This window comes from Lonchura striata, chromosome 3 (assembly GCF_050655825.1).
Source record: "Lonchura striata isolate lonStrDom1 chromosome 3, ASM5065582v1, whole genome shotgun sequence".
Taxonomy (NCBI): Eukaryota; Metazoa; Chordata; class Aves; order Passeriformes; family Estrildidae; genus Lonchura; species Lonchura striata.
In genome coordinates, this window is record NC_140705.1 from 43,555,763 (window position 1) to 43,573,712 (window position 17,950).

A 17,950-nucleotide genomic window follows, 5' to 3' on the forward strand; every position below is an offset into this window, starting at 1 on the left:
AGGTCAGTGAATCAGGAGGATTGCTGCCATCTCTGTGTAAGAGGTGGGGGGAGAGAGAAGTTGTTGAAAGATTGCTGGTTCTTTCTTGTAAAATGTGACCTGTGCAGCTCTCTGCTAGTGGGAGTCTGAATATAGGACATCCTCCTTTTGTTCTCCAAAGCTCCCCCTGGTCTTTCATTTGTGCTGAATTGCACCTACCCTAAGGAGCGATAGTAGCTTTTACATTTAAATCCTGACTATCTTTAAGGTAGCTCTGAAAGGAAGGGCTGATATGACATGCTCTTTTGCCCACCTTCTGTGAAGGGTACATTCCAGTGAATGTACAGACAGGTCTCATTTGCTACTCATCCGCAGGGTGAAGTAGTTGTAGATGGCATAATCCGCTTTTGTGCTAGGAACTTCTGACATGAAACACTGTGTGTTTTTTTCTGTCTGCCTTCCAAGTTCAATTTTGTTCAGTGGGATCAGGACTGGGTACATGTGTTGCTTTTGCATGTTGGTGTTTGTGGGTCAGTGAGGAAGCCTGATTCTGGTTTTGACCTCATGGAAAACCACTGGAGTCCTGACAGCTTGGGAGAGTGGGTTTTTTTCACTTGCAAAAGGATGAGGTAAGACTTCGAGGGATGCATACGTGCATGTTTGCCAGTGGGTTTCAGATGTGAGCTGTCTTCATTGTTAACTTTGGGAAGAGCTATGGCTTCATCTGGTTGAGAGTTTAAAATGCTGAGTCAGTTTATTGTCAAAAAAACATATATAAGATATCACTTGTGAAATGCTGATACTGTCATGATTAGATCATTAAATTCTAGCTCTGTCACGATTAGTATTGTATCTCTGTCTGGAGCAGGAAAAGTACTGCGTGCTTGCTTAGGAGGGAGGAAGTACGGCCGCTACTGTTTGGAGAGGGCTGCTTTTTCTACATCTTCTCCTTGCATGCTTTGTGGAGCTTCTATTTAAAGTTTTATGCAATTTGCAAGGGAGCCCATGACACGTCATCATACTCTTGTTTATTCTTGGATCTTGATCAGGGACTTTTCTGAAGAACACATTTTTTGCTGTGAGTTCACAGAATGTGTCAGCATTTTAAAAAATGAATTACTACTGCTCATAACATTTTAGGCTGTTAGATGTAAATGAAGTCATTTATTTATTTCTATGCGTGAATTATTTATCCTTTCCCCCAGTTTTGGCAATTGTCAAAAAATGATGAAATGTGGTGTTGGGCTTATGCTCTGGAAGGCCATATGTGAACGATCTTTTCATGCAGACATTTAAAAATACCTTTTTCAATAATCTTCCCTTTAGTCTCGGTGCTTATAGCCTCAACAGGCCTTCTTGATATAAAATGACAGTTACTCTGCTGTCTTGAATATTACTAGTATCGCATCCTGATATGTGAGCTTTGACTGAGGGAAACATCTTGGCAAACCACCCATTACTGTTGCATATCTCTGATAAGACCATTTCTTAGAGACAGACCCTGAATCAGTGATTTTGGTGAAAGCAGTGATTTTGAGCTGTCATGACCTGTGCCTCACTGACCTCAGACACTTGCTCTCCCCTATTGCTTTTATTTTTTATGCGGCTGCCGAGGAAGCCCTCTGAAGGCATTCTATTTTGTGGCATAACTTTTAGAAAACTGGTCACTGAACAAAGGGGTAAAAAAATACATAACTATAGAACTAGTAGCTAAAAAGAAATTGAAATCAGTGTTAATTCAGGACACATGACAGCCTGCCTTGTTTGTGTGTGGGGAATACTGCTGTTTTAACGAAGCCAATAAGAGTTTGTTCAGTGTTGTGTTTTTTTTTTTTTTTTTTAAAGCAGGTTAGTGGTCCCATTGCAAAATACCGTCCCCTTGCAGAATTAGCAGGAGTCGTTTTATTTCAGTGCCCTCTCCCCAAACAAAGAGGGAGCGCTGCTCTTCGGAAGCGCCATCTCAGATCAGATTTGGGACCGGAGCCCAGCCGCCTCATGCCCGGGGGCCGCGGGCAGGCCGGGATGCGCTGAGCGGGTCCCCGGCGTGCCCGGCCCCCGGCGCCGCATTAGGACCCTGGTCAGTTCCAGGGCCGCGGTGCCGGGCTGCCGCCGGCCCCGGGCTCGCCCCGCCGGGCCGGGCCGGGCCGCCGGAGCCGCGCTGTCCCCGCCGGCACGCCCGGGCGCCGCTCGCAGCCGGCCCGCTCGGGCAGCGGGCTCCGGCTGACGCCGGGCTGCACCTCCCTGCTGGAAATGCTGTTGTACTGAGAGGAGGGACGCGGCGGAGGGCCGGGAGCTTTGAAGGGAGAAGGGGTAAGCGCCTGTGGAGAGGAACTAGGGGGGAAGCAGCCCGTGCTGCCGTGCGGCGAGGTGCGGGCCCCGCAGGAGCGGCCGGCGGCGGCGGCAGGAGGCTCCGCTTCTGGGGAGCGCCCGCGCCCGGCTCCCCGCGGTCCCGGCTCCCCGCGGTCCCGGCTCCCCGCCGGGCGGAGCGCCGCGCCGGAGGACACCTGGCGGACGCAGCTCCGAAGTGCCGCTCTGGCACAGCCCTCCGCAGCTCGGGGGCTGCTCACCCCCGGCTCCGGACCCGGAGCGGCGCCGCTGTCCTGCCTGCCAGCCCTCGGCAGCTCCCTGCTTCCTGGCCTCTTCTTAAGCTGCACCCGCTGAGCTGCGGCGGGGCAGGAGCCCCTTTTGGCTGCGCGGGGGGACTGCTGGCAGCCTGCAGCCAGGCTGCCTTGGCACTGCTGGTAGCCTTCTCCTGGAGGGTGCCCCTCATCTATCCTAACAGCTGAGCTTGTGAGGGAACCGTGGAGGCCGAGAATTGCTGACCTGAGAGCCACTGTCAGCTAAAAGTTATCTGGACAGCTTTATAGTCTGGTCTAGCAAAACTTCAGTGTTGGTGCACGTAGATGTGCAGAACCTCTTCTGCCAAGTTCTGATGGGTACAGGCTGAGAAATCATCTTTGCTTCTCCCCTGGCACAGCTGAATACAAACACTGTCTATAAGGTGGATATCAAAAAGTATCTGCTGTGTCAGAGAGTGTTTCAAGTTGACTAGTTCAAGGAGTGATTTCTAGAGATTCTGAGAATTTCATTAAAGCTGTTTTAATTAAGGCCGAGATATTTTTAAAACCATGAAAAATCTCAGGCTATCATGCAGTAAAACTAGCTTGGTTGTGAACTTTTCTTGAGAGGGCAAATGGATGTAAATTAAGATATATAGGGAAAATGAGAAGAACATCTGCCTTTTTCAGCTCTCTATGAGACATGTACAAGCAAGACAAAAATAAAACTGAGCTACTGAGCATGTTTCAGCATATGGTAGGTGTAAGAAAATTTCTGGAAGTCCCTCTTCTCTCTCTTCAGTCCAGATGCGCAGATCAATGGAGCATTTAACTACCTCTGCTGTTGATGTTTTAATTTTTTTTTTCTTTGTAGTGTGCTGAAAACACATGTTAAAATGCAAACGAGTACAAACAACCACCACATACACCCAGCAATCTGTTTCCAGGTGATTCCTTGAATCCATGGCTGTTATTTGGCCCCTTTGTTTTGACATTTAACAGGAAATTATGCTAGGTGTTCATTTTTACTGCATTTTCTAATCTTGACCAGTACACAGGCAAGGATTTCTGTTTGCCTCTCGCACATTAAGGATCACACAATATAAGAAAATGTAGTATGAGAAAATCAGAAGGCTTAGCTAATTTGTGAAGCACTGTCTATATACAGTCCAGAGTTTTTACTCTTTGCTGAGAAGGACTGTTAAAAGAAATAGAAAAGCTCACTGAAGTAAACTACCTGTAGGGTCTGGCGAGTGCTAATCTGCTTTGATAAGGACATCGATTCCTTGTGGGGTACAGACAGCAGTAATCCCAGTTCTCAGTCTTCCTCAATTATTTCTGGTGTTCCTGTCTTGTTCTGAAATCCTGGCAAGCAAAAAGACAAGTGGCAAGATGTGTGACAAGACAAGTGGCAAGATGTTTAGTACATTTTGCTATGAGAGTTTAGAATATATTTGGTTTTAATACCAAAATAATGGGCTTTTCACCTTCTTTTTTTTTTCTACTATCTGACCAGCAAGATCAATCTTGCAAAGGCTTGGGGTTTTTGGTTTACAAAATCGTTGGTTTTCTAACATTGTTTAGATACATTAAATTTAAGAAGATTGGTGAGAAACAGAGAGACAAAACCAATAACTCAGCAGTGTTTTGCAAAGGGTTACTCCAAGGCACGTTCTTCTGAATAATGATGAATTGCTTCCTGATTTGTGGTCAGTGACTTTTTTTGGTATAATTACTGTCAAGAAGGAAGCTGAACAACCAGAGTACATTTCTTAGACTTAGCATAGTGCAGCAGTTTCTTCAAAATCCTTACACCTTTTTTGACCAAACCCACTTAATATATGTTACTGGAACTGATGATTCCTTTTTGTACCAGAAAGTGACCTGTGAGTATATGTCCCAGAGCCATTTCATATTCTGTTTTATATGCTACTGTATGCTGGTAAGAGAACTGAAGGCTGTCTTTTTTGGTGTTCTCCTTTTAGCTATCAGGGTGGGTATAGACCAAAGAATGGAGGGGGGTGGAGGGTGGTTTCATTTTGATTTGGAAGAACAGTCATTCCAGTTCCTAACTTATTAGAAAAGCAAGCTCTGTAGCAGTGAAGTGATTGATAGATACTGAATATTTTTGTTTGCTGGAGCTAGACTTTTGCCTTTGATAGGAAAAATAACTTCTGGAAATACCAGTCTCTGTACAGTTTGCTTACTGTTTCTTCTTGTAAATGTGTTTCCAAAAAGCACATTTTTAAGGTGGTATTTGTCATTAGCTTCCACATGTCTTGGGAAAATGCTAGTACCTAACAAAACTGTTCGTATAGTAACAACACAATGGTCCATTTATTCATTTCTGCTTTGCTGACCTGTCACAAAAAATTTCTTGCATTGTTTGCTTTACCTTGTGATGTTTGGGGGGCAGGGAGAAGAGGGATACATCTCATTTTCTACTGGCAATGGACTGATCCTGTGCTGCTTTTCTTGTAGGTCACTGGAGTGATAAGCAAAGAGTACATCCCAAAAGGAACACGCTTTGGACCCCTAGTAGGAGAGATCTATACCAGTGATACGGTTCCCAAGAATGCAAACAGAAAATACTTTTGGCGGGTAAGTAGGAAAAAACAGCACCACGTTGTTGCAGTGAGCAGATCACTAAATGAGTATGGCTGAGAAGCTGGGTCACTTCCTGCTGTGTGATGCAGGGGACAGCCTCCATATGTGGCCAGGCAGAAACAGGGCCAGCGGGTGAATTAAGCCGAGTAAAAGCCTGGCTGTCTTGGATGTAGGGACTGTGTGGGTGGAGAGAGCGGTGGAGATGCACAGCCTTTCCTGGCTTGTTCTTCCAAAATGTATCGATGCTGATTCTGTACAGAAATAGTTCTGCTGCTTGCTGTGAGGACAGGTTATTTTGCATTTCTTCACAATGGAGAGTCATTCTGATTTATGCAAGTATCATGTCCTTGATTTTTCCCACCATGAAGAAGCTGTTAAAGTACTGCATAAACTTTCACTCTAGAATTATGATACATTTTCTGACATTTTTTCCTGCTTCATGTATAGAGCTGCTGTAACATTGTGGTGGTAGTCTTCAGCATGTATCATTCAGTGAATAAATTTTTCTCCTCAGAATTGTTAAAAGAGCAGCTCATGGATCTTAGGAAAGTGAAAAGAGACAAACACCAGAGGTGGTGCCTAATTTGTACTCCATAGTATAAGCTGGAAGAAAGCAGCAGCCAGTATGTTTTGGCGCAGGCAGTCTGTGCTGTGGAATATGCCTCCAGTTTATCAGTTGACATAATCCTCATTTTCCTTACAGACACATTATTAATTGTTAGAGAACATTCCTTCAGCCCCATCTCATTCCATGGATTTGTTTTGCTGCCTTCTAGCGATGCAGGTTGTGTCTAAATCCGTGGATTTGGGACTGTGTCCAAGCCTCTGTGCTCAGGTGCCTGCCTGCCTTAGTAATATCCCAACCTCATATCCAGGTGAAACCCAGGGCATGCATCAGCATTCCCCACACTCCTTTCTTCCTACCTAATTGAATAATTTTGGTTTTCTCAGATCATCTTTGTACAATGTAATACAGCCTTGCATAGGTAGTTATTTGCATTAGTGTTTTTACAGAGCAGGCACTGTTTTCACATTAATAATGCCACAAAATGTTTCTTTTTGCTGAACTTTTTGGGAGCTTGTGTCCAGTCTAGGAAGAGACCGGGAGGCTGACACAGGGAAGAGAGGCTGATAACCATCTTGCAGGACTTCATTCCTACATTGCAGTGAGAAAGATGACATCATTCTTATGATGTGATTTTGAGCCTTAATGTGAAGGGATCCTCAGAAATAATATCCTAGGAGCCATCTAAGCATCATTAAATTCCCTATTATAATCTCTTGATTTGTTCAAAACAGACCGCTGCACTGAAAATTAATTCCGTCCTAGGGGTCTGACACAGGCTTGCATATGCAAAGGAAATTGTGGGAGATGACTTCCCACATGTTATTAAGGAATCCTGGGCTCGCTGGCAGGAGCGGGAACATCTGCTGGGCGCCCGGGGACGCTGCCCGCTCCCGGGGAGCGGGGCCGCCGGGGCCGCGTCATTTCTGGGAACCGCGCCGTGACTCGGCACATCTGGGCGCGCCTTCCCCAGAATAGGTGGGAGCTGGGGCTGCCTCTGCCGGGGACTCGGAGCCGTGGCCCTGACGTGGGAGCGGTGGAGGGCTGGTTTGGGAAGTGGTGGCAGGCGTCAAGCGCCAGAGCCCCGCGTTCCTGGAAGTTTGCGAGCCGGGGTGAGCAGAGAAACCCGAAGGCTCCTCTTGATGCAACTCAACTCGCCCGGCTCCCTTCCATTTTCTCATAACAAACACACCGCAAAATCTCTCGCAAGCTGCTTTGATGAGGCCACATGTATTTCCCCCTTCTCAGTTTACAGGAAGTTACTCTAAAAGAAAGTGATTCTGGTGTTTACGGCCCGCGTTAAAGGGCCAGGCCGCCTCCCCTCTCTGCCCGCCGGGCTCCGGGGAGCACAGGAGGGTCCCGGCCGGCCGAGGGGCGCTGCCCGGCCAGGGAGGTGCGGGAGGCAGTGCTGGCGGCACACGGGCAGCAGCACCCTGTGGAGTGTTTTCTCCCGAGATAAGCTCTGTCTCCCCTTTGGAAAGGCATTTCCTGCTCAGCGAGGTGCGTTGCTGCTGCACGCTGCTCCCACTTCCAGGTCTGGCTTTTGCCTGGTCATCTGTTTTCCAAAAACCAGGAACCCCATTCCATCCAGCATGGAGCTAGTTCCCCTTGAGAGTAAGCAGGGTGTTTTTACAAGAGTGTTTCCTGGACTTCTCTTGATTTTTTTTCTTTTTTAAAAAAATAATTCTCTTATTACCATTTCAAGAAACAGTAGCTTCTGTCAGTGATGGGAACTTCTTTCCCTCAAAACCGCTAAGCAGTTTTCAGATTCGTGTTTTCTTGACCCTCTGTGGACAAGTCAGAACATGTCCCTTAGTAGGAAAAGTGACATCTCATGGGCTAAACCCTCACCAGGTCTTCCTTCAGTTATGGCAGGTGAATTTCATCTTTGCCTCGCCCAGCCTTCCTACAAAAGGGTTACAGTTCAACTATGAGCAAGTGTTGCTTTAGGACTCTGGGGGGTGGAGAATGTTTGCATAGTTTAAACCTTTGGGTGGAGGTGGTAGGAAACTGCAAGTACAGAGGCCATAGAGGCAAGAACTCTGACATAGTGTAGCCAGTCAGTCTTATACGCAGGTGACTCAAAGCATTAAGGCAAGCATACACTCAGACCTGCAGTCATCAGCATCACCCACTTGTTGATCAGAGCACCAGGAAAAGGACTCTAAGGTAGACAGCTTACACAGAGAGACTATTCTGCATTTCAGATTTTGGTCTTGTTTTCCAAAGCTAGCAGAGACACAGGCTCAGATTAAATGGAAAAGGTGACTGTGGACTTGCCTTTAAATACGGTCTTAACTCAGAGGCTGTTGTTGGAAAGGCAGGAACACAGCTTGAGCACTTATTTCAGTAATATGTGCTCATCTTAAAAAAAAAAAAAAGGGAGCTTATCACTTTTTCCCTCTGGACTCTGTGCGTACATGCTGCATATTGTGCCTATATATATGTATATATATTCATAAGCACTTCCTCTCTATTCCAGATCTATTCAAGTGGTGAACTTCACCACTTCATTGATGGATTTAACGAGGACAAGAGCAATTGGATGCGTTATGTAAATCCTGGCTACTCTGTTCAGGAGCAGAACTTGGCTGCTTGTCAGAATGGAATGAACATCTACTTCTATACCATCAAGCCCATCCCTGCCAACCAAGAGCTGCTTGTGTGGTATTGCCGAGACTTTGCAGAAAGGCTGCACTATCCCCCCTCCAGAGAGCTGACAATGATGAACCTCAGTAAGTGGATTACAGTATAAACAAGGAATGCTAGTAATGTCTCTTCTGCCTATAAGATCTAATAATAAGTTGTATAATTATACAGCTGCATCATCTGTTGTGTCACAGGGGGTAGCTTGGAGTGGAAAAAAGGAATTAAAAAACCCAACACAAGACAATGAGGTCCGTGTGCCTGTTCAAGTGGAAAGAGATTATAATATCTGAATCTGAGTCTTAACTGGTGAAATTCTAGACAGACAACCTGACCTCTGTCTTCCTAACCATAGCTGTTGGTTCGCTCTCAGACTTGGCAATTTCAGATCTCACAGTGTGTTGAGCAAAAGCCTGCTTTGGTAGCATATACTAAAAGCTGTCCACTCATGCTCCCAAAGGGCTGCCCTCACTGTACCAGAAGTGGCAACATGCCATGACTCTGTCTGACAAAATATGTGTTTACTGCATAATGCACTTTTGAGCCTTGCATCTACCCTTACTTATCTTATGGGAGCAAACCTCCTGTGTACTTCTCATTCTGGTTAAGCTCAGTGTACTTTGTCCCCATTTCTTGACTTTTTATTGCAGCTTTCATTTTCTGTTCAAAAATAATAGCACTGGTAGCAGAGGGAAGAGGTGTTTCCAGGAGTTTGTGTTCCTCTGTGGTTTCTGATTATTTCTAGCCTTGGTGCTTTACGTCTCGCTTAATCACTGCCTGACACCTCATCCAAAGCCCCTTCTAGAGAAGAAAATATTCTTGCTGACTTCTCAGTGGACTCTTACGCTACTTCCCTTGCTGCTACTCTAAGATAGAGCAGAGTATTCTTTTGTCCTTCTACCAGGGACTACACTGAAACTTGAAGGAAAAACTGCAAGTAGGTTTTTGGGTTTTTTTTTGGTTTGTTTTGTTGTTTGTTTTTTTATAAAAATAACTATTTACAGTTATTTGGCAAGAAGGGATGGATTATAAAATATCAGTTTTACTTTGAATCATTAGAGCTGTCATCCCATACTATAAAACTCAGATCACACATTCAGATTAATCAAAAGTACGTCTATATTCGGTTGGTGTTATCCTTTCAGTAGATTCCTGTCTTTCCCTATGAACTAATAGAAGAAAATCTGTTATCTTCTATTGATAGAGGGAAGAGAGGGAGGGAATGTCTTATGCAGCTATATTTTCTATTCAAAAACTGTGTCACTGATTCTGTCATCTTTGCACTGCTCTCTGTGCAGTTTTATTTCTTGATGTAATGAACTGTTGGCTTTTCAGTGGGACCTGGAGGTGAGATGAGACAACAGCATGTAGGGCTCTGGTGGATGAGGAGTTTGTTAAAATCGAGTCAGGCACATTTGGTCACTAGCTAGAAGGACACACAAACACAGGATCGGTTTCCTGCATCTGCTGGCACCTTAGGCTTCCTTGCAGAAGTAGCAATTACTGTATTTGTAAAGTGTTTCTTACTTTGTCCGGTTACTCTTAATCAGATCAAAACTAGGGGTGTCTGGACACGGTAGAATAACTAATTTTAGTAAAAGTAGTAGGCTCAGTATAAGGATTTAATGAAATGGGAACCTGAGGCACAATTTTGTAGTTCAACATGAATATTTGCAGTATTTCCAGATGCTGCGTTTGAAATAGAGATTATTTTCCTTGAGAAATTACATTTAAACCATTTAGAAATTTTATGTTAGCTCCTTCCACCTAAAGAAAATAGCAGTTCAGAAAATGAGAAAAACTTCTCACTTTTTTTTTCCTTTCCCCTCTTTCTTGTGAGCAACACATTCAGACCTAAAGCCTGCAGATGGGCCAAAACCCTACAGATACCATAAGGATTGAGGTTTTCTGAAATTAGCCTTTTGAAAAGTGTGGAAGAAAACCCCAAAATTCTCCCAAAGATCTTTATTTGTCAAATTCCCTGTAGCAATGGTGCAAGTGGGGTGGTTTTTCCAGCATTAGTACTGGAACCAGATGAGTTTACTGTGAATGCCAGCACTGTTTCGCTTTCTTCTGCTCTTTCTCCCAGGCCACTAGTTAAATCTAGAATTAGAGAGCATCATACTGCCTCTCCAGCCTCTCTCTGTCACAAAGGCTGGCCAAGGTATCCTGGCACTGCATGCAACCATGAGTAAAGTGCAGAAGTTTGTCCCCAGTACACTGGCACCCTGTACCTGCTATAGATTTGGGGCTTTGGCCCAGCAAGGCATCTGAACACAGCCTTGCTGAAGAGGACCTCCTCCTCCCCCCACAACCTGCTAGGAAGTCAGGAAAGTCCTCTCCAGCCAGATGGATTGCTAATAATTTGGTGTTTAAAAGTGGTATGGCTTCCCTCAGAAGAGCAGGGGTGCATCACCAGCCCTCCCAGCCTGTGGCTGCTGGGTTTGGCACCCGCTGAGGAGGAGGGAGGGAAAGTTGGGGTCCAGGTCCCAAGAGGCAAGCTGAAGTCAGGGCCTCCTCCCATGGGACACATGCTGGTCTGGGTGGGAGGCAGCAATAGCCATGGTGTGTTGCACCCAGATCGCTCCCTTCGCTGTGTCTCGGGTGTGCAGTGCACACTGGTGCCCGTGGGAGGCTTCAGAAGAGTTATACCTTGGCTGGTTGCCCAGCACAGGAGAGACCACCTGGAACACACACCTACAGAGACCTTCCAGTCTTGCCAGCTTAAAATATAGGCAGCTGCTTTAAGTGCCTCAAGGGTTTGGGGATCACAGCCTTAGAGTTCAGCACCTTAGTTCCTCTTTAAGCACCAGAGCAGGATGGGCCTCTGGGGAAAAATGTATCAGGGAATTTCTCTGGCTTTATTTCCTGTAATTAGTGGCCTCAAAAATGAGAGAACTACCACTTTAGAGCATAAATGTATTTACACACCCACATGTAACATCTACTTGCCTCTGTAACAGCAAACTTTCAAATTAAAGGTAACTTCCCCAGCATTAGCTCATTTGTGCCACAGAAGGAAAGCATCCAGATGCAAGACAGCAATTAGGCATGTACTTAGTTGTGGGTTTAACCCTGTCCTCTGTGTTTTCCTGAATTGGGGCCTTTGACCCAGTCCTTCAGACGCTGGAGCACACACCTACCTTCATGGCCATGATTAGCTCCGAGTGGAGCTACGTAACTTCAAATAGTTGTTGAAGTGCCTGCAAGGAGTTGCACAACAGTGGTAGAGGCAAGACTCCACATTATCCCAATGCTGGAAACTCAAGTGTCATTCCCTTCCTGTCTGTTTTGAGACCTCTGATATTTTCTGTCAAGATTTGAGATGTCACCTTCAGATGATGCCGTTGTCCAGTAAATAGTTTTCAGTATGGTGGCACAAGATTTCTGTACTCTGCTAAAAATAATTTTTCAGTAATTAGTTAGATATGCTTAACCTTATTCAACTGTTCCTTCAGATTGTCTTTTTGTCTGTGATATTTTATTTAGCAAACACTGAGGAAATTTGCTTTGGTGGTTCCAAATGGTTTAGAATTTCATTTTTACCTCAACATGGGAGGATTATTTTAGGATGGAGGGATGGAGAGGGTAACAGTTAAAAAAAAAAAACAAAAACAAACCAAAAAAAAACCAAACCAAAACCAAACAACAAAAACCCAACAAAATCCAAACAATTGCATTGACTCAGGACATGACTATTTGATAATAATGTTCATATATTGCAATCATATGATGCAACTTCCTGCTGCTCATGTCATGTTTGTCTCCTCAGTCAAGTACAGGCAGGTGACATCTTTTGGTCAAGCTTCAGAAAAAAAACTTCAAGCTGGGGGAAGATAATTTGCATATTTACAAAATATTTGGCAATCTTTTTGTTTCATTAACAGGTTTAGCGAGACATGATTTAAAATGTTTCTGGTTCTATGAAGATCAACTTTTTAATGCTTTTATCTTAAATATAATTTATTCTTCTGTTCTTCCTGCTGGCCCTGACATGCTGGCCATTAGCTCAGCCCTGTCACTCGCTTTCCCTTTTGTTTATGGCCAGTTTCACTTTCTGGTTTTGAAGCTTTTCTGTTTGGGTTGAGAGGAAACATCTGCACTTGCTTAAAAAAATGCCTCCTGGAATGTTCAAAAGGGCTCAGGAAAATTATTTTTATATTATATGAGAAGTTGTCTTCACAAAATCAGAATTTGGGGGCAGAAGTTGTCTTAATATTGAGAATTATTTGAAGGCTCCCAGAAAGACCTTCTCTGAGCAAAAAGTTTTCAAAAGCATGTCACACTGCCACAGACACATTTAGAAAACAGATGATCAAATTTTGTACTTGTAAATGTTGGTCTCTGTTCTCATTTTGAGTGGAAACAGTCTTTGTTTTGCCCGCTTTACAACTTCGAGGTTCTCTTTCTACTAGGAAAAGAGGTGCTTAATTTAGATCGAAAATGTGAATCGGCATAATTAAGCTCTACCACTCAAAGTGTTCAGTACCATCTCACTCCTGAAATTACTATTGCAATTACTGTCTGCCTACAACCGTTTTTCAAGTTTTTACAGAAGAACAAATCATTGTTTTTATGAAATGTTTCTCAGGCAACAGCTCAGAGCACAAGAACTGAGAGCAAAGTCTATAGCTCTGCAGTAGTCTGTAGCTGGAACACCCACACTGGAGTGACTTCAGGCAGCTCCTTCACCCAGGTTTTATAAATACTTAAAAGTAACAGGAGTTTTGTCCCTTTTCCTCTTGCATGCACTCACTAATCTCAGATCTGAGCAAATAATCTGTTGACCTCAGAAGTGGATCAGGCTCCACAATAGGCACGTTTTTGGTTTTATTTCTTCTTTCTACCCCCCCTCCCCCCCACCTCAGATCAGTAACTTAAAAATGCAGCTGCACCATTCTTGTTTTGTCATGATTCTCTTTTCTGTGCATCCCTCTGACCACAGAAACGAGACAGATCTTGGAAGAGTATGTGCTTCTATTTACTGTATATATATATATATATATGTTTGTGTGTGTGTGTGTATGTATGTGTATATGGGAGTCAGGGGGAGAAATGCATTTCAAGAGTGAATGGGATACATTCTAATTGGTAAAACCTTAAATCTAAGACCACAAGTTAAAAAAAAAATCCATTTATAAGAAATATATCTCTTTAACTTTGAAGTATGGCTCCTTTAAGAGCAACAAGAAAGGTTGTAAACCTCTCAATCAATTTCAGCCCTGGTTTAAATTCACCTTCAGTATAAAACTCAAGAACCTCTACTTGGCCCCGGACATTACCTTCTCTTATTTTACACAGTGCTGACACTCTTGTTTATGTTTTGATCTCTCTGGTGTTCCCAAGTGTCCTTTGTGCTCCAGTAATAAGGGAAAAAGCCAGGAGGGGATTTATGGACCAAAGATAGCTTGCATACTAAAGAGAGCTGTCACAGTTGGACGTGGAAAATTATCTTTAAATATCACGACTTCTGTCTACACATGGAAATGAGTAAGAGGGACAGCTTTCCTGGGATAACTCAGAAGGGAAGAAAAGAGCAATTATCTTTAGTCAGTCAAGAGGGAGCATGGGATTGCTGCACAAAGAAAGTTACCATCTCTGCACGAGCTTCCTTTCTGTCACTCCTGGGCTTGCTCCTGCACATAAGGCACGTACATCCCCACCCTCGTGTTTAATGTTGTGACAGTGGGAGCTCTTTCTCCAGCTGAAGAGGCCTCAGTTTCTCTATCACTTTTCCAGCACCACCAGCATTTCTCCTTCCTCTTCCCCTCCCCCTGGGTTTTTTTCTTTAAAAGAGAAAAGTGTCAATTTGAACTTCCTGTTTGACAGGCCCCACTGAGAAACTGATATGGGCCTGATAAGGTGGTATTTATTTATTTTTCCTGCTGCAAGGCTTCAAAAGTCCTGCCTCCCACCCCCATGTCCAGTTTTCAGTACTGCCTGGTCTTGATACTTCCTGATGCTGATAGTGTCACCAAGAATGTTTGCTCTGAGACACTGCTGTGGTGAAAGGCAGCTGATAAGAAGATACAGATAATATTATTCACAGTGCCATTGTAGAGCTTCTTGAACCTAGTAGGACCTCTATGCTATGCCCCAAAACCTGGCTGACATTTAGAAAATGAGTTACCAGTCCAGAAGTACAGACAAAATTACCAAAGAAAGTAGATGGTTTTTGAAGCCAGAAAACACAACATGTTATTACTTCATTTTTGATACATATCTGCATTAAACTTTGGACACCAAGAGAAGTAATTGGAAAGCTACCTGTGAGCTTATGTATGCGCATGCTTGCTGTACAACACTTTTAATTTTTATCATAAATATTTTAATTGAACTTAACTGTGTTCAATTGCATTTCATTGGAGCTTGAAAGTATACTACTCAAAAGCTACTCAAAAATCTCAAACTAAATTTTCTTGTTGCTAGTCTAATGCCATTTCAAAAAGAATGCTACTGTAAAGTGGGTTGCTGTAAGTAGGAGCATGCTTTGCAAGCAGCTGTTTTCTTGGATATGTTTAATAAATGGCTGTTTCTTTGCCTTATAGGGTAATGTTGCTAAATGATAGATTCCATCAGGGTAGTGAATAGTGAAGCAAAGAATCTGTGTTGAAAGCGGCATGGTAGTTGCCTGTTCTCACATTCCTCACTTTGTTCAGATGATCCTCCAAAAATCAGAAATAACTGTTTCTCACCTCAGATAATGAAATAAGAACAGTCAGTCAAGGAAGTAGAAATGTGTCTAAAGGACTGCAGTGTTCTTGAGTCACGTACCTACTGGTGTTGGCTTCTACCTCCTGATGGAAAGCCTTGCACTAACTAACTATGATTATGAAACCTTCTTGTAGTCTTCCCCCCCTATAATATGATATCTTACAAGTAATCAAGGTTATGTAACAAAGATAAAGGCAGATTTTTCTTTTCTACTGAAGTCATCTTTCAGTGTGCTGTTAAGATTATATTATGTCCAGACAGCAAGGTCTTTGAATACAGATAAATAGAGTATGTGCTGAACTGAGATGAATGTGTGCTAGCTTCTATTTTCTTCAAAATACCTATTTCTTTTCCCTTTTTTTTAAAAGCACATTTCAACTTAAGCTGGAGCCAACCAGTCTTGCTTTCTTTTGCTTTGCTTCAGCATTTTTTTTATAAAATACAGCTGTAAGCAGAGGAGTTTTGCATAGACTGAATGCCACAGAAATCTGCAGTAAATAGTCTGCTTTGTTGTAGATGTTCCTAAGCAGTATATTTAATGAGTAATGATCTGTTTACTGATGGAGAATACCTTCTCTTTGAAGAAGGCTTTCATCCTAGCCAGCCATGGTTTTTTTGGTACTGTAAGTAATTGAACTGGCTGGTGAAGTGACTGCTGCGGTTTGGCAAAACCCGATTTGTCATGCCTTGTTATTTTACTGAGGAACATTTCTGGGAGCTTGTGTTTTGCAAAGTCCTTCAGTTAAACCTGTTTTGTGAACAAATGCTCATTACCACATTTATTAGAAATACTGCTTAAAGAGGCATTCCACAGCAAAGCTAGGCAAATTTAAGGGGGAGGGAAGGTGAAATCAGTTTGCGGAGTGGAGGCTGGCACTCTGCAAATGCATCATTATCCAGATCTTATGTACTGGTCAGTATCCCTTAAGTTAACAATGCTTTTTATTAACACTTAATACTAGCAGGCATTTCTTCACACAACCATTAGTTTTGTGGAAAGTTGAATGATTGCTCATCTCTGAGAGTAGCCCTTCCTTCCCACTAAACTTGTAGGGGTTAGATTTGTTTTGAAAAGAGATAACACCAGTGACATATCTAAATAATCATTATCTTGTTTTTGTATTTCAGCACAAACCCACATTAATCCAAAGCAGCACAGCGCTGATAAAGATGAGCTTTATCAGAAAAGCATCCCAAAGAAGGAGCACAGTGTGAAAGAAATCCTGAAAATGGAATCCAATCCTCCTAAAGGAAAAGACTTCTTTCAGACCAACATTTCACCAGTTACTCCAGAAAAAGACTTGGATGATTTACGTAAGAACTATAGCCCGGAGAGGTGTTTCTTCCCTCGAGTTGTCTACCCGATCCGACCTCACATTCCAGAAGACTATCTGAAAGCTTCCTTAGCATATGGCATGGACAGACCCAGCTACATTACTCACTCGCCCATCCAGGCATCTACTACGCCAAGTCCTTCCGGGAGGAGCAGCCCAGACCAAAGTTTAAAAAGTTCAAGCCCTCACAGTAGTCCGGGGGTCACAGTTTCACCTCTGGCACCTACTTCCCAAGAGCACAGAGAGCCATACTCTTACTTGAATGGATCATATGGCTCAGAAGGATTGGGGTCTTATCCCGGATATGCACCCCCTGGCCACCTCTCACCTGCTTTTCTACCATCCTATAACCCCCATTATCCCAAATTCCTGTTACCTTCATTCAATATGAGCTGTAATAACCTGAGCGCTTTGAACAATATCAACGGCATCAACAATTTCAATCTCTTCCCAAGGATGTACCCTCTTTATGGCAACCTGCTCAGCGGAGGTAGCCTTTCCCACCACATGCTCAACCCCACCACGCTCCCCAGCTCACTGCCCAGTGAAGGAGGCCGTCGACTGCTGCAGCCTGATCATCCGAGAGACTTCCTCATACCAGCACCCAACAGTGCCTTCTCTGTCACGGGCGCTGCTGCCAGCATGAAGGACAAGCCATGCAGCCCTACCAGTGGGTCCCCCACCGCTGGTACAGCAGCCAGTTCGGAACACATAATGCAACCTAAACCTACCTCAGTGGTGTTGGCTGCCACCGGTGGTGAAGAAGCCATGAATCTCATTAAAAGTAAGAGGAATGTGACCGGTTACAAAACCCTCCCATACCCACTGAAAAAACAGAATGGGAAGATCAAGTACGAATGCAATGTTTGCTCCAAGACCTTTGGCCAGCTCTCCAATCTGAAGGTAGGCAGTGGAGAATAAGACAGGAGCCTTCTTTTGAAGGCTCAGATTTCTCCCTGTAGGTTTTCGAAGAAAAGCAGGGTCAGGCCTCCCTTGCTTGTTAGGCTGTTTATAAGTCTGGGCTTAATACAGGATCCCCCAGCAAGAAAGTGTGGTTGTGTGCTTTAATACTGACGCCACCTAATTAACCAGATAACATTGTATTTTGGCAATGGGACTCTTCCGCTGACTGTACGAAACATCTGAAAGCACTTTTGTTGTAGTACTGGAAACTGCAAATTGTTAATTGCTTTGTCTCTCCCTAGGTGCACCTCCGAGTACACAGTGGAGAGAGACCATTTAAATGCCAGACTTGCAATAAGGGCTTCACACAGCTGGCTCACCTCCAGAAGCACTATCTGGTACACACGGGAGAAAAGCCCCACGAGTGTCAGGTATGTTACACAGAGAGAGAGGTGATTCCTTCGGAGGCCAAAGGGATGGCAGAGCTTTGCACATCCCCTAGAGTGTGCAGGGAGGGCTGAGGGAAAAACCCTTGGTTGCTCAGGGCCAGAATCTGCACCACAGCCGGGCCCAGCCCTGGTGCAGCAGCGTCCATGAGACAGCACGATTGCCTGCAGCCTGCTAGAGCAACACCTGCCTGATAC

The 17,950-nt window shown here is 44.1% G+C and overlaps 1 protein-coding gene across 9 annotated transcripts in view; it reads left to right on the forward strand.

Moving 5' to 3' along the window:
• Nucleotides 1-17,950, forward strand: part of PRDM1 (PR/SET domain 1) — a 101,570-nt gene that overhangs the window by 80,248 nt on the left and 3,372 nt on the right. For 8 of the 9 annotated variants that reach the window (XM_085574947.1, XM_085574948.1, XM_085574946.1 and 5 more), the window contains 4 exons: nt 5,019-5,138; nt 8,192-8,444; nt 16,198-17,306; nt 17,609-17,737. In XM_085574947.1, the coding sequence (XP_085431073.1) occupies nt 5,019-5,138; nt 8,192-8,444; nt 16,198-17,306; nt 17,609-17,737 (1,611 nt within the window). Of the gene's footprint in view, nt 1-2,658; nt 4,424-5,018; nt 5,139-8,191; nt 8,445-16,197; nt 17,307-17,608; nt 17,738-17,950 lie in introns of those variants that run through there. The other variant, XM_085574951.1, reaches the window with a different exon arrangement.